At 45.9% G+C, this 25,480-nt stretch overlaps 1 protein-coding gene across 1 annotated transcript in view; it reads left to right on the forward strand.

Annotated features, from left to right (window-relative positions):
• LOC146829024 (uncharacterized) overlaps nucleotides 1-25,480 on the forward strand; it is a 177,953-nt gene that overhangs the window by 28,585 nt on the left and 123,888 nt on the right. Inside the window, exons 2-3 of the mRNA XM_085607658.1 lie at nucleotides 1,895-2,037; nucleotides 20,507-20,633. Of these exons, the coding sequence (XP_085463784.1) occupies nucleotides 1,895-2,037; nucleotides 20,507-20,633 (270 nt within the window). The remainder of the gene's footprint in view (nucleotides 1-1,894; nucleotides 2,038-20,506; nucleotides 20,634-25,480) is intronic.

The raw sequence follows: 25,480 nt of genomic DNA on the forward strand, positions 1-25,480 counted from the left end.
TTCAGACGATCCACCTCTGCTTTACCCGACATGTCTGTTTCCAAGCAGTCCGGTGCCAAAAGACGGCCCTCTCTCAGGTAGAGGGAGAAGGAGAAGTCAGATCTGCAATAGCCCGCCTGGGTAGGGCGCAGAGCGTCCAGAGGATAATAAAGCAGCCGAAAGCACTCCCAGGCCAAGGCAGACAAAGGGCGAGAAAGTGAAAGTGAAAGGACGGGATCTTCCGTCCGACAGTTCACACCTCGCCTGGCCGCTGTTGTTCAATTAGAGGTCGGGCATCCTGCCAACGCCAGCCCCTGGCATCCCTCGGAGACAGGCCTCAATCTTCCGCCGTGCACAACTCCGGTTCCCGGTGGGCGATCCGAACTCGGGCGGCATCAATCGCCTCCATAACGAGTCATCTGCAAGATGCCGTGCATATAATACAGGATTGAAGACAGGATAGTCGACGGAGGGCGCGTGGGTCTCGGGAGCTCAAAGCTCACGCGGCCATCTTGGTCCGGCGCTAGGCTCCTCCCGCATGCCTAAGTTATTGAAGGCAGACTGGGCCTCTAGGTCTTAATTCTTGGCCGCAGTTTAACCTAATCCATAGGCTTCATTTTCAAGGTCTGAAATTCTCTGCTGCACATGATCAATGTGGTCTTTATGTTTGCCAAGATTCTGTTTCATTGGGTCAAGCCTGGCCGTAATGCTGTTGATCTTGGAATTGATTGTTGTCAGGCTGTAATTCATATCAAAAAGTGGTATTTGTAGGTCAGGTTCTTCATTCTGGTCTTGGTTGGGTTAGGACTATACCCCCTCCTTCAGGGCACTGTGTCTGACAGGCATGGGAGAGCGACTGTTTTCAAAGACCAGCCTAGGCTGTCTACTCATGAAGTACAGCAGTTATCCATGAGGAGGTTCTGGCTTTGGTAGGTGTGAGATTGGTTTATTAAACACAGTTTCACGCTTTGAGTTGCGCCAAATCTGCTTAGTATTATCTACTGCTGCCTCATGGTCTGGTGTTTGATGGCCGGAAAACTGCCTGTAACCTCACAATTGGAGCAGAGGGTGCACAAAGCAATTATCTCTCTGCAGCACAGTGCAATGTGCCTGTGTTTGGATGAGGTGAGCCCAGGATATCTCATGTGTTAGGGGTTAGATTGGTGCAGATAATTCCTTGCCCCATCAGCAGCCTAAATAAGAACAGAGAGGGGGAGACACACGCAGAACCACGTTAGCTATGCCCTGCAGAGCAGTCTCCAAGGAGATATATCAGACCCCTCTCAATTTGCCCATTGGGAAGCCCAGTTCCACATTGGCAAGAAGGTGGTGCACTCCTCCACCCCAAGCTATGCATTGCTGCCCTGCCCCAGGCTGCCGTGTTCCGCTCTCCAGCACAACCTAGTTAGCTTGACCAGGTTGCTTCTTGCATATCTAAGTGAATTGGATGCCGATCTGTTAACTTCTGGGACCACAGCTGGCCCTCCTCCTCCTTCCTACACATCTGCCTCTACAGACAGTCTTCTGGGTCCTCTTCATCAGGCTCATCTGGCGGCTCAGTTGTTTCATGACGCGGTCCTCCAAGGTCTGGTGCACTTTTAGGATTGCACGAGTTCAAGTGCACTGGTTGTCTCCAAGCAGCCCGCTGCTGTTTCTTTACCAGTTCTCGCCCTAAGCGGAATCCCCTCACATTGGTGCAAGGCAGTATTTGCCCTGCCAGATTATTGTTCTATTGTGTAAATGATGAAAGAATTGTCTTCATGGCCTGCGGAGCTTTACTAGGGTGCACCCATCTTACTGCCCTGCGCTTTGGCCTCCCTGCATATGCTTCTACTGATATCCAATAGGTGATAGATTTTTTTGTTCTTTGCATTTAACAAGGAGAAGCTTAAACACATCTTCTGTTTTATTACAGGTCTTAACAGTGGAAGCACTGCATTTGCATCTTCCTTTCAACATAACATGTTCAAGAGCCAGCATCCACAAAGTCAACCTGCAGGCTGGAACCAAGAACATTGTCAAAAAAAATTAAGCATGTGTGAGGAAATTCGAATTCGAGTAAGATATATTTCGCATATTTGATTTGTTTTTTATTTGATTAATCAGAAAGCATTTTCACCCGTTCTAGTTTACAGAAGTGGATTAATTGAATATTGACTGCTCATCTTTACTGTCATATTTCACATAGTTTATTTTCTTCAAATTAATAATGGTATTTTAACTTAAAAAATGTGGAATCTTTTTATGCTTTGAATTGAGATAAAACTGTTGATGCTGAACAGTTAGTTATATACATATTAGAAAGAATGCATTTGTTCCCAAACAGAATTTCAGCGTTATTTCAAGTGAAGACATGGTGGAAAAGATGTCACCACAATGGAACACACAAAATAAACATGTACACCAACCACTTTAACGCATCATTTTCTTCATGTATAATTTCTAGATATCAAAAGGGGAACATTTTAACATTTTACTAAATATAACCTCCACTACTGACTATGCAAATAAAACGTATGAGCAAAAAATTCTATCCATGAGACAGGGAAGTTATGATACATACCTGTACAAAACTGGCTGTGAAAAGAAGTCTCCTAAACAAAGAGACAGGGAGTCAAGATGATCACATATCACAGCCTGATGTTAACTGTACAATACAGGTAGCAAGTACTATGTACACTTCATTATTACACTGTCAGAATGGACATGAGGGAATCCACAAAACTCCAGAACTAGTGAGGAAGTGATTTTATTGGCCCTACAGGGCCAACAGGTGGGGAACTATTGGAAAGAACATACAGAATGCATCACTTTATAAAATCACACCCAGGTCGGAGGCACGAATGGTACACTTGTAAAGTACAGAACCCATCTGTCCGGTATGCATTGATTTCTTCTCTTGAGGGGAAGGAATGCAGAACATCTTACTTATCAATGATCATTTCACCATGCTCAAACCTTTCTAACAAAAGATCAGAAATCTTCCAAAGTAACAATAGTCTTGTGGAAAAAGTAGATGGCAAGCAAGAATCCACTCAAAACTAGGAGCTGGTTTTGAAACCAAACTATTCAAATGGATGCTGAAACTACTGAGGACAAATAAAACCTGATCATCTCCATATCATCCTCAGTGGGATGCACAAGTTGAACGTTTCAGCAAACTGTTACTCTGCATGCTTGAACCTGGAACCAGAACAAAAGTATAGATGGATTTGACATTTTTAACTTGGATAGCCCATGTGTACAATTTACATGAAATGAGTCCAGAAAACACAGTGCACATTATCTGCTGTTCAGGGAGGATGCCACACTGGTTGTGATCCTAGTTTTGGATCCGGTCTAAGTGATGATTGTTCAGAAATTCATCTCAGCAACTGTATTGAGTCTAACGAGCTTGCAAATGTTGTTGGCGAATGGCCGTATGAATAAAGCAAGGTGTAATCAGACATAAAACAAGACATCTAGTTAGACAGTTTCCTAAATGTTTACGTTTAAAATGCTTGAAAAGCTCAGATCTTTATACATTCCCAGGGATACTATTTAAATCCATTGAAGTTATGTTTCCATTTTCAAATAGTTTCCCCTGAAATTCACAGCAACGAAAATGCTCACTTTAGCACAGCAGAGTACTTACATAAGAACAGGACCATTCAGGCAAAGCCTGAGTGTGCTATTGTGCCTTTTATCTCAAAGTCCAATATCCACTCGGCCCCTTAACTAGTATGACATTATGAAAGCTTTGGGGAGAAAAACAGTCAGTAGTGTTAGTTGAAAAAGAGATTGGATCAGGTCAGAGCAGTGTAGGGACAGAGGAAGAGATGACTGCTGAAAGAAAGAATGAACACACTTGCACAGGGTAGACAGTCTGAAGGCTTCTGCTTGAAGTGGGTGTCCAATTCCTCAGAGCTTCAAAGAGCAGGGAAACAATTATAACCTAGTATACCACATTGTAGCCTCATGTGCTCAGGTGAAACGTTGTGTCCTGACAACAAACATCCTGTGCCTAGGTGTAACCTGAAAGACATTCAGTTCTCTCCAAATCTTCATAAACTGGCCACAAAATAAAGACCTCAAACCCCTGCAGAGTGTGCACATGGAGACCACAGCACATGTAAAATACCCTTGGATACAGTATGGTGTGCCACCTTTTATCAACAAATATTAGTTGAATGACTTACATACACACAAAGTGCCATCTTGAAATGATCCTTTGGAACACCAATTATGACAAAATAGCATGATTAAATAGTCTGTAAATTCATGCATTTCCTGGCTATAGTCAGTAAAAGCATTGATCGGAGTCAGAAAAGCAGGGGAGGAAAACATTAATGCATAGGTATAGGGTTCTACAGTTTGGGTGTTTAGGTGAAATCCAGACAATTTCAATCACATAAAAAAAACAGAACACTGTGTCTTTTATCTCCCAGTTCATGTACTTACTGTCTTCTTTTTTTTTTTTACAGAGTTTTACATAGTGCAAACTTGACTCGAATCGGGTATCAGAGCGCTTTACATAGCACCAGTTACGTTACATGAGGACACACATTCATTTTTGTTAGGCACGGGGAGATGAAGTGATTTGCCCAGAATCACAGGATGTTCAGCGTCATTGTCGAGACTCGAACCCAGTTCCCCAGATTCGAGGTCGACCGCCCTAGCCGTTAGGCCAACTCCTCTCCCAAGCAGTCTTCAAGCAGTTGGTTGTAAGATGCAGTAGTTTTTCTGTCTCTTAAGCTTGCATTAGCACCATGGAAAAGCTTGTCAGTTCCTAGATCAATGAACATAATGTTTGATGAAAATCAGCCTGTTTCTAGTTGAAAGCAAACAGTTTTATTACCTGAACATTGCAAGAGAAATTAAGGAAGCACAATCCCACTGTATTGTCAGTACCAGAATCCCAAACTCCCCACCGCCCTTCCATGCCACCGTTCGATCCTGCCCACGGTGTTTGGTGCCTATAATATGTTGAAAGGTACCTACATTACCTGTGTTATGTGTAAATGCTTTGGGTAATCAATTAGTTTGTAAAGATCAGTTTGTTTCATTTTGTAGTACCTATAACAAAAACTAAATCAGTCTTGTTGACACGTGTAGGACAAAGGACCCTAATTTGAGCCTTTCCTCTCATTTAAAAACCACACAGGCTGGGGGACGTGGCCATCTGTCGAGCATGGCGGACGCGTACTAAGAGAGCTCAGGAGCCCGAGCTCAAATATCCTGTACACGAACATCCTGAATGATTATCTTCGACCCAAAACGGGTCACATGCAAAACTCACACCCACCGAGGCATCGGCGGAGTGTTCCTGGGCTAATCCTGATCCTATGATTATGCCCGACCGAGACTGTGGGTAAGCCTGATGGGAGGGAAGGAGCGAGGAAATGGCGTAGCTCACTGAGGCTGGAGATCGGAGCGTGCCCGGACGACCGTGAGGCCTCCCTTTGGGAGGGAGTGCAACCCCATGCATGACCGAACTGGCAACTGGTGCTCTGCTCCTGGGATCAGCGGCGGTGCAATCCATCCCCCGGACCTGGGCAGAAGGACCCGTGTTCGGCCTTGATCCTGCCCAGCACTGGAGGCAGTTGCGCCGCGCACGCTGTGCGCTGCCTGGAACTGCGCCAGGACTCTGGGTGCCGGCACTGGGAACTATACACTGCCCGGACCGGCGGTTCGCAAGCCGATGTGCTCCTCTCTCTCCCCCCCCTCTCTGTGCAGGATACCCCACTCCTCGTGGGCTTCATTCTTCACACAGACGGCCCGGACCAACCGCTGTATCTGGGGCTGCAAGTAGGTGTGGCTGCACACGCCACGGTGTTACTTCTTGGACTTGCTGCTTGGCCTGAACACACGGCCTGAGCACAGCCGTGTCCAGGAGGTGTAGGAGCTGGTGACCAACTGGCGCTGCTGCTGCGTGGCGCTGCCCTTGACACTGCCCTTGACACTGCCGGGGCTCCTGACTAATAGACCGGACCGCTTGCGGGGGATAAATCCTACGACAACCCTGCACATGGAGATGGGCCACCACAGGGGCAAGACCCAGGAGGCAATGGCTCCTAGTTCCCAAGGAGTGGACGAAAGGGACCCGTCCAAGAGCATGCAATCGCTCAACACAATCCCGCCCACGAACGACGAGAGCGCGCCGGACAAGCTGGACTTGATACTGAATGAAGTTAGGGAATCACATAGAGCCATAGAACAGCAAATAAGCACCCTTACTACTGGTTTCACTTTACTGAAAGCGTATCATGCTAAGTTGGCTGATACGGTGAAAGATCATAGCTCCACGCTGCAAGACTTGGTGCCGCAACATAAGGACCATGCAAGTCAGCTCCAGTCCCTTCGGAAGCAAGTCACGGGACTGATGGATAGAGTGGAGGATGCGGAGGGCCGGGCATGGAGAAACAATATTCGCGTCATTGGCCTACCGGAACGGAGTGAGGGAAATGAGGCAACAACATACATGGAACATTGGCTCCGCATGCATATGGCCCCGGTGGGTCTCTACGACTTCTTCTGTGTTGAAAGGGCGCACCGGATCCCCACGGGAAACCAAGGGTGGGAGCCCCGCCGAGGCCCTTGATCGTAAAAATTCTCAATTACAAGGACCGCGACATGCTGTTACAAAAAGCACGTGAAAACCCACAGATCCAATTTGAGAACTGCCAAATCTCATTGTATCCTGACTATACGCTCCTGGTACAATGCAGACGCTCTTCCTTTCAGGAGGTGAAAAGAAAATTATGCACCATGAATTTCAAATATGCGCTACTATTCCCAGCACGTCTGAAGATCATCCCCGAGCAGAAGACATATTTTTTGAAAGTCCAGAAGATGTTGAGGAATGGCTGGAAGTCATGGAACCTACGCAACTCTCGAGCCGATCCCCTTCCGCTACACGCGGACCCGGAACTTCAGGACGCCGCCGATCGCAACACGTGGCCAAAACCACCAGTGCGCTGACCTTCCCGGGACCCACACAGCAACAAGTCCAGTCTGGTAAAGAAACGGCCCTGGTAGCTGCACATACCTTCAGGGACAACTCCTCTTGCAGGCAGTCGGACTCATCGGACCACAGCACAGTCCGCTCGGACTCGGACAGCAGCCTGCAACTCTTCCCTACTGTGACACCACAAACGGCTGGCTGAATACTGGGATAGCAGCCTCCTCACGCTGTCTGCAACAATATGAACTGCCGCCAAGGGACGCGTTTCTGGGGAGCCATCCCCCCTAACACTCGCATATTCTTTGTTGTTTGGTATCTCTTTAACTTACAATGTGTTCTGTAATGCTCCCCATATCACGCTTGGGCTCTGGGATGGTCCAGGTTAAATGTTTACTTACATGATGGTGGTAGCTGCCAACCCCCACTTTGCAATTGCTACTGTTTACTATGTTTTATTTCAATGTTTTTCTTGTTTGGTCCTGCCTAGTTTCGAATGTGGGCATGACCTGGTATTTGGTTTAGGTTGGGGGTTCCACGGTTCTGGCACATTGATAATGTCACGCCTCATACGGTTGCATGGTGTGATTCACAGTAGGAGATTCATGGGATTGAATGGCGCAACAGATAGTGGACAAGTATAAATTTGTTACGTGGAACGTCCGAGGGTTGGGCTCTGTACACAAAAGGCACATAGTGCATGCCTTTTTGTTGCTCCGTGGGGCGCAGGTGTTTGTTCTCCAGGAATCGCACCTAATGGAGGCCGAAGCTTTGAAAATGAGGAAAAAATGGAGTGGCAGGTAATATCCACGAATTACTCTGCATTTGCCCGGGGGGTGACGATCTGGTTAAAAGGGGGAATACCGTTTGTGATGATGGACAAGTGGGTAGATACACAGGGCAGGTACATATTCCTGCGCCGCACCCTAGACGGTGCCCTGATTATTTTAGGGAGCGTCTACGCTCCGAACTATGACCAATACAAATACTTCCAGAGTCTGAATTCTATTCTGGCGGGATGGGAAGAGTATCCATGGCTCATAGGAGGTGACTGCAATGCGGTCATGGATATGTCTCTAGATCGCTCTCATTGACCTCCAAGGGGCACCTTGGCTTGTAAACAGGCGGAAGCCCTTTGCAACTGGATGAAGGGTTGGTCTCTGTGTGACGTATGGTGATTCAAAGATCCGCTCCACAAGGAATACTCCTTTTTCTCCCCGGTGCACCAGTTGCACACCAGAATAGATAGGATTATGTGCCCCACCTCCATAGCGGACCAAGTTCTAGATGCAACACACTTAGCAAAGACCTTCTCGGATCATAACCCCCTAGAGGTGGTTTTTAGTTGGGGTAGAGTGCCTTCCCAGGTTCCTACTTGGCGGCTCTGGCCTGAAACACTGGAGGACTCGGTCTTCCGTAGCACGTTATCCACAACACTTCAAAATTACTTCACGGAAAATCATAACACTGCTTCCACAGTGCTGGTTGAATGGGACGCCGTAAAGGCAGTTATCCAAGGGGCAGCGATCAGCACCACAGTGGGAGCTAGACAGGAGATCCATAAAAAGCTACATGAGACAGAGGCTAATATGTCACGACTCGAACAAGAGGCAGTGCACGACCCAACGAAGCAGACGCAACTGCAGGAGACCAGTATTTAACATGCAGAATTACTTGAAACGCTGAGGTTAATAGATTATAGATCTTATACGCAAATACACCATTCAGAAGCAGATCAGTCAGGTACCTTGTTGGCAAAGGTGATCAGAAATGATCCTCCTGTCACTGTCTTTAGCGGTATTACCCTGCCAGGGGGAGAGACCGCGACCACGCAAACTGCTATTAGTGAAGCCTTTAGCAAATATTATGAAGCACTGTACAGTGCACCCCCTCATTTGGAGGAGTCCACTATCGACTACTTCCTCACGAACTTGCCTTACCCACAATCGCTTATAGTCGCAAAGAGATCGATCACAATGTGCTGGAAGTCAGCCAGAGCCCACACCACAGCTATGTGGCATAACAAATTGCTTAATAGGCAGGAGCTGAAAGCACGGCATTGTGCAGAGAGGAAGCACGCGGCCTTCGGAAAAATCCAATATCCCTGGAATGGAACACAATGGTGGAAGCCTATAAAAATACCAGCCCGGACGATGTTCCCATAGTTCCAAATACCCAATAACAGCTGTGTCAAAAAGATAAGCAGCACAGTAACTTAGGGTGGTTACTGATGGAGTAGCGCGATAAGAATTGTGCACAGAGTATTTGCACTGTATGGAGATGTTTGAGTAAAGTTAATGGAATGTATGGCCAGAACCAGTTACGGGAGGTGGGTGGGTATTTGCAGGGTAGAGGGTTGGGTTAGTGGGTGTTGATTCAGTACAATTATTCATATAAGAGCACTGTGCAAAGTATCGTAGGATAACCTAGCTCTGCATCAACTACTGTATCCAGCATTCTTCTGAATCATGCGAGTTTTGATGTTGTATTCATGTATGTAACAGGCCTTTCTACGACACAGAATTCTGTTATTGTGTAGACACAAAATATTCCATGATTATTGTATGTCGTTCGAAGTACTGAAAAAAAACGAAAAACCCAATAAAGTTTGTTTAAAAAGAAAAAAAAAAGAACCACTCAGGCTTTCCCTGTGATGCCTTTTTTAGGTAGTGCATGTACTTACCTGGCCGGAGATCTTATGAGACATAGAACTAGGGTAGAAGAAACATCACTTTAGTAATACAGTGCGAGAGGTGCCATGAGTCTTTACAGTGGCTTGCTTCCTGTTCAGACTGAGGCTCCACTCTTCCTCCTACATCTTTATAGCAATGAGATTGACCACAAGTGTGAGAGACGTAGCTAGGACTCCAGTACAAACGTTTAAAGTATGATATTTTACTAGTCAACTGTCTTCAAAGAAAACAAGGAAGTGAGTTAGAATCAACTATATAATTAAGTTGTAAAAACATTACTATCAAACCCTTTATACAAATATTCATTCATTATTTCATATGTTGAAAATATACCAAATGTACAGATTTCTGAATCACACAAAACATCTCAAATTTCACCTAATCGTCTTCTTGTGAAGCAATATAATTTATTCAGTGTTTTTGTTAAACCATGGTTAACAATAGCATTGTAAACCATAGTGCAATAAAGAAATGAAATATTTTAAAATAGTGGTATTATTTACTTCAATGCAATAAACACATTGACTATATTATAATAATGGTATTGGTAATCATAGTGCAGTAAATGCATTGAATAAATTATAATAATGGAATCATTAGACATAGTGATATAAATACAATGAACATGTATCCCATAATCATCAGGCTCTTAGTGACTGTGCCAATGTAGTGAATTGTAGCATTCAGAAGCTCGACTTATCTGGTATAGTACTTTGTAAGCCTGGTGGGAGGTAGGCTCACATTAGAGTGATCTGTTTTCCATCCCATGTACAGGTGGGTGCCCATGCCTCTGTAAATCTATCAGCAATATGGCCACCAACCTGAAGCCTGAGGCTCTGTTCTCAAACTGACCATTTCTACCTCTGCCCAGGATCTCGCCAGTCCCTGTGGTTGAATGTGTCTCTTGTATAAACACAGCATCAGCCTAACCTCAATCAAGCCAGGTTGCTTCAGACCCACTTTTAATTTTGTTTCCCATTCCATTTGTATTCCATAACACACTTTTAAAAGGTGTCCCCCCCTCCACTTTGGCTCCTATATCAGTTTGAATAGATGCTTAGAACCCAAAGGTTCTCTATTATCTGTATTTCTTGGAAAGACCTACTATAAGGGATGAGCGTATGCCAACGAGGTACCTACACATTAATTCCCCTTACCCAACTCCCTGCCCGCTACACCATGCTGTGGGCTTAGAAAAGCCAAAATCCTCAATTTGCAGCAAGAATGCCACATAAAATTGAAACTAAATAACTGAGATGCGTTTCTAAACGTATCTGAAGTAAGGCAGTAGGTCTAACTTCACCCCAGTTCCAGCAACACTCTTCATTATACCTATATCGGGTGTAGCACACTCCCACTGTCTGAAGTAGCTTTGATACTCCCATCGTAGCTTCCCAAGAGAAACAAGAGAACATTCAGAATATTCAGGAAACATCATCTTGGGCCCACGCACCTCCCAAAGCTGCCAAGTCTTTCAGGAGGCACCCAAATGTTTGTTTTGCATCTCCTTGGCTTCTATAGGCTTTAGTGCTGTACATTGCTCGTTTCCCTCCATCTCCTTCATCACTGTTGTCGGTCTCTTGTGGTCCTTTTTTAGGTTTCGCCTGCGTAGGCTGCGCACATGCGCAGTCTCGCTGGCGAGATCTTATGATTTTAAGGGGCTTCGACTATCGGGCTTTAAGCCCCGCCCCTCTTTCCAATTGGCCGGCATCACCTTTTATGATAAACGGTGGCCAGCCATTGGGAAAGAGCTCTTCGTGACGTACACTTTTCTCTTTTTGAGCCGTCCCACTTGGACTGGCTCACCTGCTTTCCTTCTGAAGTAAAAGGTTTCTTATCTTTATGAGCAACACATGGCCCCATAAAGATAATAAACCTTTTACTTCAGAAGGAAAGCAGCCCGTCCAAGTGGGACGGCAGAAACAGAAAAGTCTACATCAGCTGCCTGGCGAATCGCTAAAACATGGGCAGCACAAATGTATTGCTCCCGTTTTTAGTTTGTTTGTAGTTTTATTTAGAGCAAAATGGTCCCGGAGGTATTGGAGCGTGAGCACCAGATACATTAAACAGGGGTTTTAGGCACGGGGAGATTAAGTGATTTGCCCAGAATCACACGATGCTTAGCCGACGCCGAGATTCCAGCCAAGTTTCTGCGCCAGCCTCTTATTGCACATTCTCTGGAGATTGCATTTCACTCGGTTTCACTGGCGAGCGCTAAAACATGGGCAGCATGAATGAATTGCTCCCGTTTTTAGTTTGTTTTATTTAGAGCAAAATGGTCCCGGAGGTATTGGAGCGTGAGCACCAGATACATTAAACAGGGGTTTTAGGCACGGGGAGATTAGGTGACTTTCCCAGAATCACACGATGCTTAGCCGACGCCGAGATTCCAGCCAAGTTTCTGCTCCAGCCTCTTCTTGCACATTCTCGGGAGATTGCATTTCACTCGGTTTCACTACTAGAAACAAGCTGGGATCTGATACAAGGCTCGGGGTGGCTGCCAAAATGTTGCTCAGCGCCTCCCGGGGTTAGGTTACAGCCCGCAGGTTGCAATCTCTGTACATCGACGGAGTACCGACGGAGAGAGCGGGGCTCCCTTCCCTGAGTTGTAACCAGGTTGAGGTGGGCTCACTTGTCCCACAGATTGGACAAGTTCCAGCGAGATTGTATCCGCTAAAGCATTAACTGGTTTGGTCTTTTTTTCAAACTTTATTTGCACGTGTGTAACACTTTCTAGCAGCAGCTTTGTTTTTTGGTCCTGATGAAAGCCACACATACTTTTGAGATGGTCATTGGCTGAAACATGTTGACCCTTGTCATCTAGCAGTTTTCAATAGTAACTGCTTTGCACTGTTTTTTATCTCTGGCAGGGCTAATGAGTCAATAAAAATCATTTTTTCAATAGCGCTAGCCAGTTTTAGCTCACACTTCACACACTTTTGAATTTCTTTGCGCTGCGCCCTCTTCTCACATTAGTGCTCATCTTTGGGATTTGAGTATCCTAAAATCTTAAACAAAAACATCCCTGAGCTCCCACTTCTCAGTGCGGTGGTTGTAGCCCTCAGTGGGACTAGGTTTTCCCACTGAGAGGAGAAAGCCTAAATGATGAAGCATGTCACCTTCGGGTGAGTGAGGGCATTCATCCTTAAAGGGATTCCTTTCCTTTCTGATTTGTTCACTGTCATTTTAGACACAGCTTGACTATCGTATCTCTCCTTTCATGCTCTAGTTCTAAAGTTGCTCAGACCCGAGAGTTTGTTTGTGTGTTGCATACAGCCCGCAGGGGCCTGAGGGAGGGGCGGTAGGTAATGAAGAGAGGCGGATGGCCTGCCAGCCGAGACCGCAGGCATGTACGGAGAGAGCAGACTGGCAGAGATAGCACAACTCCACTGAAAAATAAACATGCAGCTACGGCGAGACTCTTAGCGCGCTATAGACTGATCACCAGGAAAAGGAGACCGACAGCTGTACGGAGACACACACTGCTAGAGACGGGCAACTTGCAGCTGTACAGAGACATCCACCGCCAGAGACATGCCACTTACAGCTGTACTGAGACTAGACGCCCACTGCGAGAGACGGACAACCTACAACTGGACGGAGACACCCGGTGACTAGCTGCCTACAACTTGAAGGAGATATCCACCGTCAGAGAGAGCCTAGAGAGATGTCAGCTCCCCGTGGCTGCCTAACTTCACCAAGCAATTACTTTCACGATTTAAAAGAGACACCTGCAGCATCCAAAGAGACAGACACAGGAGGCTGTGGGCAGGACCCCACAGATGCACTTTGATTGAGAGAAGAGCCTGATACAAACCTCCCGCGCTGACCTGACACTAACAGTGAAAGGGGGACCCTCACTCTCACAGTGTGAGAGAACTCCCTATACTCTGAGTGTGAGGGAGCCCCTGACTCTCGCAGTGTGAGATAACTCCTTGGTACTCTTGAGTGTGAGAGAACCCCTGGCACTCAAAGTGTGAGCGCACACGCTGTGAGACGTCTTGCTTCATTCACATAGTGGGAGAGTGGCAGTTGCAGGAGCCAGGCTGCTTCCCACCCAAAAGGAACTCCATCTTAACGTGGGCTCGGGCATAGTAAGAAAATTAATTTCTTCGGGTTGGCCAAATGCCCGCTCAGATTAGCAAGGGTGCAAATAAGTGGAACCAGGAGGAAATGCTTCCTTCCTGTGTCTTTTGTGCAAAGACTGCTGTAGCTGTGGTGCCCTGGTGCCACTACACCTGCTGGCCTTTTCTAAATGAGCGTAAATCGCCACAATTTGCATGGCTTTCATTGAATTCCAGAGTTTACAAACTATAATTCATATCTACATCCTGAAGCCATGCATTTGTCAGGTTCGTTCCTTCCTAAATGTGGGCGTCCCATTGGCCACCTGCTTTTTGGCCCGTTATTGCCTGACTTCCGCTTTGTTAGAGCGTGAGATGGGATACCGTGTTTTGTGTCGTCCCCCTCCCCTCGAGTTCCTCGGTCTGTGCGTGATGGGCTAGCCGCAGGCGAGGTGTTAGCAGCGTAAGGAATATATATGAATATAGAGGCGCGCGAGAGAGACAGAGCTGGAGGTAAAGCGAGAGATGGACACCTGGAGAGAGGGAAGTAGAGTAAGAGGAGGCAGGGATGGGACCCGAGGAGAGGAAATGAAGGCAAGAAGACAGGGAGCATGAGGAGGAATAGAGACAGGATAAGAGAGGGGAGGGTACATAATGAGAGACACAGGTGAAGGAGACATGAAGAGAGCGAGGTAAAAGCAGGGAGAGAGACAAGCAAGGTGAAAAAAAGGAAGACGTGAGAAAGAAATATTAGTAAAACTAGAAAAGCTGACATGAAGAGACAGAACTGAAGCAAAGGATGGAAGAGGATTTCAAGAAAAAAATCCTAATGTGCGAGAGGGTTGGGGCAGGAAGAGAGAGCCGAGAAGCGAGGGAGACAAGAAGAGAGATTCCTAGAGACATAAGCATGGCAGGAAAAGTGAAAGAGGCAGCGATGAAGGGAGGGCGGGAGACAAAATAATGACAATAAAATAGATCAGAGAAATCCACAGGTATAGGGAGAAGAGGAGCTAGGCCAAGTCGCAAGAGATAGGAAAAGTGAGATAGGAAAAGGCAGAGATTCGTCTGGAAAGAAAGAGTTGGAGACGGGTTAAGAAAGAAAGGCTGGAAAAGAGACACCAAGACATAGGAACAGCATGAGAAATGAAGGCATGAATAGGGAAAGGAGATGGAGAGATGTGTGGGAAGACGGGAAGAGAGGGAGTCACCAGCAGAACAAGAATTAGCAAAGCCAATTGTTAGGGCTTCCCTCTTGGCTTTGCTCATGCAGACTTGTTGGCTTTGCAAATGTGTTTTGCCAATGCTCTTTCAAACCAGAAAAATAAAAAATAAAAATTGCCCATGCTAAGCAGCATAGCTGTGTCTTTATGCACATGTGTATCATGATTAAGGCTCCCAGTTACCACCACTTGTATATTTCCATTTAAAGCACTAAACATACAGAGCATGAAATAATAGCTCCAAAAGAGAGAAGGCAGAAAAGTAATTGAGAGCGTAGCAAGCGAGAAGAGCAGAGCAAAAAAGATGGGGAGAGAACAGTAAAAAAGATACAAATAAATAAAAATGGCGCAAACAGAACAAAAGAAAGGGAGGAAATGGACAGATGGGGAGTGAGCGGTATTAAACAGAGGGAGAAGGAAAACAAGATGAGGAAACAACAGTACAAAAAAGAAAAGATGATAAAGAGACGAAAGAAAACCAGTTTAAACAAGCATTAAAAATGCAATAGGTCTCCCCTTTCATTGAGTTAAAGCCATTTGCTTTGCTATACAATACCATTAGCAAAGCAGATGGCTTTAACTTAAAGGCGAAAACTATTGCATTTTCAGTGCTTGTTAATTTTTCCAGTCTTTACTCTTTCCACCGCATTGCTAGATCCTCCACTACCAATTAGCTGCCAGCCCCCCAGCCTGTCGCAGGCATCAACCAGCACGACAATGTGCCAGGGCTACCCAACTGCCAGCACTTTTTGCCTGAAAGTAAATAGCTCCATGTACTTCAGGCTCCCATAAACAGAGCTCTTTCTTGACAGCATTAAAGATTCCCCTTCGATTTTATACCATCTGAGTGAAGTCTGGAAAGCAGAGGATTGAGGACCCTTTGTACAACAAGGGTCCTGTTAGTCATAATGCTTGCAGTATTGCATCTCTATCACTGAGGATCAGAACACAGGTGAGAATTCCCCTAGGTCTGATTCCAAGGCAGCTGGTGGGGAACTCCATGGTCTCGGTGGTTTGTCTCCACTGCAAAGTATTTGAAGGGACCCTTCGGCTGGAACTCATCCATTATTAGAGATTCCACAAAAGGTTCATCAGCACGTCCATCAGCCCTTTTGGGCACCCCAGCTATATGGATCACAACCCTGCATCTACAGCCTGTGCTGTCAGTCAATGTGTATGACCGCTTAGCATTATTATTTCCCTTTTCATGTTTTTAATATCATTGGAGTAGTTGTTCAGCATTACCCCTACATTATCAGAAATTATATGCAGATCTGTCCTCCAGTAGAATAAGTAGATTAAGATCTAGAGCCACCATATCTTTTTTCTGATCAATGGCATTCCTAGAGCCTAACACTAATGCCATGGACAGATTTGATTGCCCCCTCTCTTGTATCTCCTCTGCAGCTTTATCAAGTGGTTGTTCACATTTCTCCTTTAGTGCTTCCTTTAGAAATGTATATTTATATTTTCTATTATGCTGTTGCCCCTCCATTGCCATCTCTCGATCCATATTTTCTATAAGTTAGTTGCTCTAGTCTCTCTTTTGGCAAGGAATTCAGGTGTTTCTTCAATTACCCTTCAATACAATGGTTTCTATTCCTACTGTCAAGCAAGCAACACTGCCACTGTAGCCGTATCTTAGTTTCTTCGAGCCAGAAAGGAAGGGGGAGGAGAATGTGGCCAACCATGCATCTTCACAGTGGCCCCACTAATGGGGAGAAGTTGTTGAATAATTGTCTAGGGTACCTGTGTGTTGCCGAGCCTACTAAATTAGAAGCTTCTGCTTCGATCAAAGCCCAACATTGGAAAGTGTGTAATTGAGATGAAAATGTGCGTATTTTCCACACTCCTTAGCTAAGCTGATATTTGGAGTTAAATGGACCGAATTTCAAAATGCATGTAAAGCTGATATTTGAGTGACAAATCATACATTATTGGGGAAACGTATTACTTAAATTATTGACTTCATGCCAGGGGCATTGCAGCTATGGCTGTATAAATTGATAAAGCCATTTTCACATTTATGCTGGTAACCTTCTCTGACATACTAAGGTAATCACTGCTAATAATCTTGCATGGGGTGGATGGTATTGTAATCTTGCCTGACATGGTCACTATTACCATACTAATTATAATAGTTGCTCTGTATGTTTATCATTGAACATTAGAGGAAAGGTTGGAGGCTCCTTCACGACAGGAATTCCTTTCTGGGATCCCCCGCTGGCTCAGTGGCGTAACTATAGCCGAGCAGGCTCCGTGGTACAGGCAGTCCAAGCTCCAGGGGTTCCCCCTCCGGCATTGTGCATGGGTGGGCCTGAGAGCCCCTGACTGAGTCCAGAGCGTGAGGTGGGGCCTTTGTGTACTTTGAAGGGGCCCCCCCCCTCAGGTTTTGTTACACCACTGCTCTGGATTGGATTATCTCTGGTGGTTTAGCCCGTTCACCTTATCAGTCTAAACATCTGTTCTTCTCCCCAAGGGGCTTTACACAGTGCCCATGTTGGAAGCAGCAGGTCAACCACTTGCCCTGCCTCCTGCTACCTAACTTGGAGGCACCACATCACTGGATTCCCCCTTTTATCTCCACTCCGGCTTATCTGCTGGTTTTACTCTCACAGTTGTACCAGGCTGTTGTATAATTTGGTGCCACCCCTGGTGACTGTGGGCCCATTCCCCCTTGACATCACTTGATGAATCCCAGATTTTAGCCCCCTGTTGAGCCACTAGGATTGAGGAGACATAGTAAGAAGCATGCCACTCCAGGCCAGCTCTCCCAGTACAGGTACCCAATGCGGGGGGTTCGGTCCGCCATCAGCACCTTCTTTGTAGAGCATTCGAAAGGATTTTGAAGCCTCTGGCCCAGCCAACCCCCTCCCCTGTTCTTCATTTACATTTTTTATGTCTATCATTGTATTGTGCTCTTTCTTTATCCCATAACGCTCACTCTCAGCTCCTTAAGGTATTTCCCTTGTGGTGATATTGATGATCTTCTTTCTGTTTTGAGGTTTTCACCTCTGGTCAAGGTGCAGAACTGCAACAACCTGCCTAGTGGTTAACCCTTTTGAAGCTACTGTAGTGGATTCTTTAGTAGGCTTTGTTCCAGTGTTTTGCTATTCTTTGTGTCTAATAAAAGATTGCACTTCTGCATCCTGTACTGTGTTTGTTCTGTGTGTGATTAAAGATAACACTGCTAGCACTATTAGGGGTACTTCTTCAATTCCTTTAGCCAATGGAATCTGTGGGTGCTTATCAGGAGGAGCAGATGTTGGTTGTAGAGATAAAAAGAAAACTGGTGAAGGTCCATGTTATAACTTTCCATGTATGTTCAGAGTATGTTGATAGGGCATTGTTAATTGCTGAGAGATCAGGGGCCACATGTTCTATTCATGTTGTATGATCAGAAGGATGCCATTTATTTATTGGCTTCTTGCTGGTTAAGTGATGCAGTGTGGTCCGAAACCAGATCTGCAGTGTTTTAGGATGGACTTGATATTAGCTCGGTCTTTTGTTAGAAAGTGTCCGCTAACAAATGTTTTTGAAGAGTCCCATGTTTGCAATGGGAAAAGAGTTGGCAGGGATTTCAGGACTGATAGTTGTGTTTTTTCAGTAGCGTGGGAGATGGTGTATTTCCAGGTGATTGCATCAGAAAAGATGTTTTGTGCAAGAGAAACATTGACTATGCTTAGGAGTTCAAATGCTTCGCTGGTGAGAATTTTAATTGTGGTTTATGGAAGAATGCTCTGCCCATATATGATGCATTCATGGTGGTATGGCTTGTTAGCAAGGCCTGTATAAGTAGGCAGTGTTCAGGAAGTCCTCTTCAATATATGGCAAAGAGACAGTAGTAGCTTTTTTGTGCTATTTAAGAGTGTGCTGTATCTAATTTAGTTTTGGTTCCTGGATGATGGCATTGGAAAGGCTGATGGGATGCTGTATCGTGGGGAACTGGATCAAACCGAGGCAGTACTTAATGGTTTTGAAGCTGAGGTTTTTCTGTGAGTACTGTAGAGATTTATGTCTCTGAATTTAGTTTTTTGTTTCTTTTTTTGCTCATAGGTCATTTGCTGGGAGTTTATTCGTGGGTGCACCATGATGCCAAGGGCTGTGGTTTCATAGAGCAGAGGTGTGCGAGTGTTAGGTTGAATAGGTGTGGGAGTTAAGTGACATCGGCACTGAATTCGACTTGTCAGTTGTGATTGTCAAAGTGATAAATTCTCGATTAAGAGTTTTTATGTGAACGCCCGTGAAGAAGCAGGTCTTCTGTTTGGAGAGTGTTGACAGTGGTGGGTGGTTGGGATCAGGGGGATGATGATCCCAGTGGCGGTGTGGTCTGACCAATTCAGGGTCATTTGGGAGACTCTATGAATGAGAAGGTCAGATTGACAGTGTTTTATTTGGTCTGGGTTGGTTCAACACCGTGTTTGCTGTTCAAGCTATGTAGAAGGATGAATAGGGCTTTTTCAGTGTATTGCTGGAGGAAATGCCTGGCAGTTTGAAACCAAGAGAAAGATTGTTGAATTAGATAAACGGTAAGGTGCTGATGAGTTTTTTTCACATCCTCACTGTTGATCTACGGTCTGCAGATCAGGTGGAAAGGTGCTGGTCTGAGAGGTGGTGTGCGACTAGTGAGTAATTAAATAATTATTGGTAGTAGACTCCTAGAAAGTACTTGGCCAGGATGATGTGTGTATGACTGTGAAGTTATAGGGATTTGCAACATGAATTACATCTAAGGCCCTCATTACAAGCTGGGACTAAATTCCGACAAATGTTTGTCCAGGGATCAGAATTCTAAGTTGTGTTATAATTATTTTCACCTCCAACCCTAGCAGCTTTCCTCTGATAGATTTCAACTGGTCTTACTTACCTACTGAAATGTATTGAAGGAAGAGGCCCGGAAAAAAGCCTAAGTGTGAATTTGATGTGCTAAATACTGCATTGTGACCCAAGGTGGCCCCTTATATGGCTGATCTTTAACTTTTCGTACAATTGTGTTCATTTAACCTGTTTTTTAGCCGTCCATTCTGAAACCCAGATCCACAGCAGACAATTTTGTGTTCCTAGCACTGCATCTTGTATATGATGCATGCAATATTAATAATAATTTCATAGTGCCTTCTAACATACTTTTGCTAAGCGTTGTAAATAAATTGTTCCTTTTACCCAATTGTAATGGTGTTCAGTTTGCCAGCCTTATAAGTATAGAAGGGCAATTCAGCTATGCAGGAAAACAAGCTCACGACTTGTATATCCGTTTGTTTCAGCATTAAGCTTACAGCTCAGAGACAACCTGATGCCTGAAATTATTTTTAAAAATACATGTTTAATGTTGAGTCGCTTTCACTGTGCAGACTGTTGGGATCATGAGGATCCTCGTATTGAAGTTCCTGCACCTTTATGAGCTGAAGATGTTTTAGTGAGATGAGAGGAAATATATTTGAAAGACAGAAGTTTGATGAAAAATGTCTGGACTGTAGGTTTGCTATACAGTTTCCTGTTTGGCGTACTTGATGCTGTACCGACAAACTTATATGAGACATGTACCTAAGAACAGGAGAGGTTGAGGAACAGACCTGCGTGGTGCTGAGGGTTTCCTACTTGTTCTTGCAGGCATCTGTCACTTTCCATAATGTTGCTGTCTACTTTTCTGAGAAGGAGTGGAAGCTTCTGAAAGAGTGGCAGAAGGAGCTGTACAAGGATGTGATGAAGGAAATCCACGAAGCCCTGCTCTCCATGGGTAAAGAACACATTTTGTTATCGCTGTCAATCTTCACAAATTCCCCATCCCATCACCTGGTCCTCTCATTCACATTCTCAGGTACACATCTTCGTGTTCACAGCATCACACCAAGAGTGCGGTTCTCCCAGCAAACTCCCAAACACTCTTTTATCGCTTTGTTCTTGTGCTAAGCTGATTTGCCATACTGGGAGCTTTTTAAGCAGTTCACTACTAATAAAGGTGGTAGATATTTCCATAGAAAAAGACTTCAAGACCCAAGGCTGTATTGATGTAGTATAACCACTGGGACTATTAATATATCTGAACTTCAGGGCGTGGCAGGTTTGATACAGTCATTTTCGCACACAACAAATTTAGTATTTATCCCCCCAATTAGTACAGAAACATAAGTCTGAGCATTCCTTGCCCTCAACAGCCACTCTTTCCCTTAAGCAATTTTGCATAGCTACCTCCATTGATCTGACTTCTTTGTCAGCTGAATTTCCTTTTTTTTTTTTTTTGGGACAAATCTTTATGATTTCATAAACAAAAATGACCAAAACAAAAGCGACAATGTGCAGTGCAATACCTGTAATTTCCAACAATTCCCATACATTGGTACATTGATCGACATAATACAGTGGATCAATACGTCAGACGAGCGCCTACTACAGTGCTTTTTTTTTAATGAACCTTTTTATTGTATTTTACCTCTTTCATACAGGGTGTACATCAATCATTAGCTTTCATTGTTACTTAACATTCATTATGCATATTATTGTTGCAGAATATTCAAGTCCACAGAGAAATCCCTCATCTTAGCGCATCTCCTACAGTGTTGATGATGCAGACATCATTTCCCCACATGATCCGCTAACGGTGAGGAGGTGTTGCTGAAGGGTGTACATATCACCCCCCTACTCACATTCCATGCTCCCCAAATTCTCATCCATTTTTGCAGGCATCCTCTACTTTCGTATAGTACCCTTTCCGTCTGCATACACCAGTCCATATTGGACTCCCAGTCACGAAACTTGGGTTTGAGTACTTGATAAATCAGTTGCTTCCCAAATATTGAGGAGGCACAAACTGGGTGAGACCTCAAAAGTTTTACGGCAGATTGAGGACAGTGCTGATGTGACCCTCCCCCAGTATGTTCGAAGAGCCGGACACTCCCACCTCTGATGCAGGTAAGTGCCGATTTGACTACATCCCCTGGGGCAGGTAGCGGAGTTCAGGACGCCCCTTTTTACAAGCGCCAAACTAGTGTAGTAAGCTCTATGTAGGAGTTTGAGTTGAATAAGTTTAAACCGGGAGCTGATCGCCACCTCCCAGGGTGTGGGGGGGGGAGGAGCCAACACCTCTCGTCAATGTCCCCGATGTCCTCCGCCCACTTTGCACGAATTTTACCTAACGTCTCCGGTGTACTGTTGAGTATTGTACGGTATGTCAATGAGAAAGCCTTTTCCTGGAGGTAATCATCCAGAAGTCTATCCTCAAGGCGTGAGGAGGCCGGCAGTTCCGTGCCTTTGGGTATCGCCCTTTGTAGTGCGTTCCGGGCTTGAAGATATCTGAAGGTTTCTCCGCTCTGCAATTGGTAATCTCGTTGGAGATCGCTAAAAGGAACCACACCGTCCCTCGCCCACAGATTGCCAACCCTTGAGAGGCCTATCAAATCCCATAAACTTCCTGTTTTTACCAAAGAGGGCTCTGCCAGTCATGAAGCAAAGGACTGAGGGACCTCCCCTACAGTTCTTATTTTAATAATAAATGCTTTTCTTGTGGCTGCATGGCCAGCCAAGATGTCCGAGTGGATGTGTTCCACCAAGTATCTGCTGCATCCAGCAGTAAAGTTAAGGAAAGGCTATATAGAACATCCAGTTTCCCACCTCGGCACTGGTGACTGCACTGGGTAACAAGGTTGTCACACGATTGGGCTATTTCTGTACCACTAAGATGAGGGATAGAGGCGGACACTCCACAGGCCTTCGGGGACGAGAGATCGGCGACACGTGCTGGACGGGCACATCCGCGCCATAGTTTACCGTGCTCCCCGTGCCGCACCATGTGGAGGGAGCTGCCACGTACAGTTGGGACCACAGTCGCCAGGAAGGATACAGACCCCCCCCCCCCCCCCCCAAAACCTTCTAGATCCCGGGTGAGCGGGGCAGTGCACCATCCGGTAGGGCCGCGCTCTGGCCTACCTGCATGGCTGCCTGAAGGGGGGCAGCATAAAACTAAGTGTGCTCCCGGGGACTAAGGCTGACGAGGTGGTTGCGCCAGGTGGTAGTCTCCTCTACATCGGTATTTGGGGCCTCCAATACATCTGCCCTCATATCGTGGCTGCATAGGCCATGTGCCTGACACTAAGATGGCGGCGCCACAAGACTGAAGGCAAGCCCCTTCTACTTGGGTGCCTTTACCAACTCCTGGCTGATGACACAGCTAGATGGGGGCATTTCTCACCCAACTCAGGACCCGCAGATTGTCTCATTTGATCAGTGGGAATCTGCACCACCTCACATTATGTAACCCCTCAGTGCCTGACCCTAAGATTGCGGACGGATTGAGTGAGTGAGTGGAAAGCACCTCTGAATGTGAGACCATACTGCCCCCCTGATTCTTCCAAGTGTCATTGCCCGGCATTGAGCGCAGAATTACACCAAATCAGGGATCACCCCAACAATGCGACAGACACTGTGGCTTGATCTGCCACCCATGGCTAACGAGTTGGGATGTGTACATGGCTCACTGATCAGCCAGCCTTAGCAACATACGTGACACAGCAAGGGATGTGTGAACAAGCCACACTGTATAAGCTGCAGATGGAGGGAACGCCCTCTCCCCCCCACTGAGAGAGTATTGCTATCCACTACACGATCAAAACAGCTGCTGACTGGTCCCTCTCGTGGTGCGGCCTTTGCCTGTTCAGTGGCGTTCGCACTTTAAAGGCTTGCCTAGGGCGGTGTCTGCACATGATCCTTGAGCAATAGTTCTGTCCCTTTATATTGCCACTGCCTCCGTAAGGGCGTTGAGGCGCACAACCTGGGCATTGTATGTATTGTTCCTTTGCCCTCTGGTTCATACCCACAGCTGGGTGCTGCTATCTCTATGCCTCAGAAGAGGCAACCACTTAATCGGGTTTCCAGCTATTTTACACTAGCGGAGGCAAAGGGCTCATCACCAGAGGTGCCGAGAACACAATTATGGCTCTCACCAAAGAAGACATACTCACATCTCTGAAGGACTTTAAAAAAGAGCTCCATGAAGAGCTTAGAGCAGATGTGGCTTTGTCCCTGGAAAACTTAAGTCTGACCTCAATAACAAACCCACCAAGCTGCAATAAAACATTGATTTAATGGGTAACAGAGTGGTGGACATAGATGCTAAATTCCTCGAGCTTGAACGCTGTGCAGGCCAGATGGAGGATCTCACGCACTTTCGAAACATGCAGCTCCAAGCGTCCACCTTGAGAACCGAAGATCTGGAGAACAGGTCAAGGGCGATAATATATGTATCCAAAACCTGGAAGAAAGAACAGAGGTCCCAGACCTAGAGGCCTTCATAACAGACTTATTTGCAGAGCTACTAGAGGAAATGCCACCAAAGGTGAAACTAGACAGCGTTCATCATGTGGGTCTACAGTGCCTTGGAAAGAAAATGTCCTTGTGATGTGCTGGTCAAACATCACTTTTTCAAGGTCAAGGAAGCTATTTATTTATTTATTTATGTATTTATTTGAGTTTTATATAGCGCTGGCTAGACCCGGAGGTATCAGAGCGCTTTACATAAGTTTCCACAAAATTACATCAATTACAAGTTACATCAGTTACAAGAAAACATTTCAAGAGCATTGGAAGATGTAATAAATGGAGCTTAGAAGGGTAAGGAGGTGGGGTAAGATGTAGGAGGGAGAAAGGGTGAAGATAGGATGGATGGAGAGTCTGCCCGAAGTCCGGCTAGGTAGGTGACGGCTGAGGGGGAAGTCCACAGCCCATCTCCTCTGTAGCTATCAGGTAGCTCCACCGGGCATCAGTCAAGCGGCTATGTCTCAATGAGAAAACAATTAGAAAGCAAAGAGGAGGGATAAATGGAGCATAAAGGAGAAAGTGGGTAGAGTAAAGGGGTATGAGGGAAAGTACGACGGAGAGACGAAGTAAGGTCTGCCCAATGTCCGGCTGGGTAGGTGACGGCCAAAGGAGTAGCCCACAGTCCATCTCTCCCTCTATAGCTATCACGTAGCTCCACCGGGCATCGGCCAAAAGCTAGGTCTCCACGGTCCGAGGCAGGTTCACAGATTCGGTATACTGAAGGGTAGGCCGGATGGGGGATGTGTTCGAGGTCTGGTCGAAGTCTGTTTTTTTCTCAGAGGAGTAGCACGACATGGTAGGGAACACTGTGGCAGTCATCTTGGTGTCAGGCAGTCCCAATGATTTTAAACAAGTGATCTTGCAATTGAGACGGGGGGACTGGTCATCCTCCTGTTGCGCTTCTGCATCATCGCTGGGGGGCTGTTTCCGCACTGAGAATTGCAGTTTCGGCTGCTTACCGTCAGTGCGGCCCATTGTTCTCCTCGATCCAGGTCCCACGTAGCAAACAGTAATTGCCTCCAGTAGCAACAAGGACAAGATTGCAAGGAGTCACAGGTAGACAGTAAAGGAACGGTTGTGTTCTCTGCACCAGAGTCTGTGGTGCCACGCGTCTTCCCCTCACTTGCAATCATGGGACTCATGGGGGCGCGAAGCATACACTGCAGTCCACAAGGTTCGCAGGGCGTTATCATGCAGTGTGCGAAGAGTTAGTATGAGTCTTCTGCAGAGAGGTGCTCTCCCCTGTTTGAATGCCACAATTTCGAAGGTGTAGAT

Source organism: Triturus cristatus, chromosome 5_2 (assembly GCF_964204655.1).
Source record: "Triturus cristatus chromosome 5_2, aTriCri1.1, whole genome shotgun sequence".
Lineage (NCBI taxonomy): Eukaryota > Metazoa > Chordata > Amphibia > Caudata > Salamandridae > Triturus > Triturus cristatus.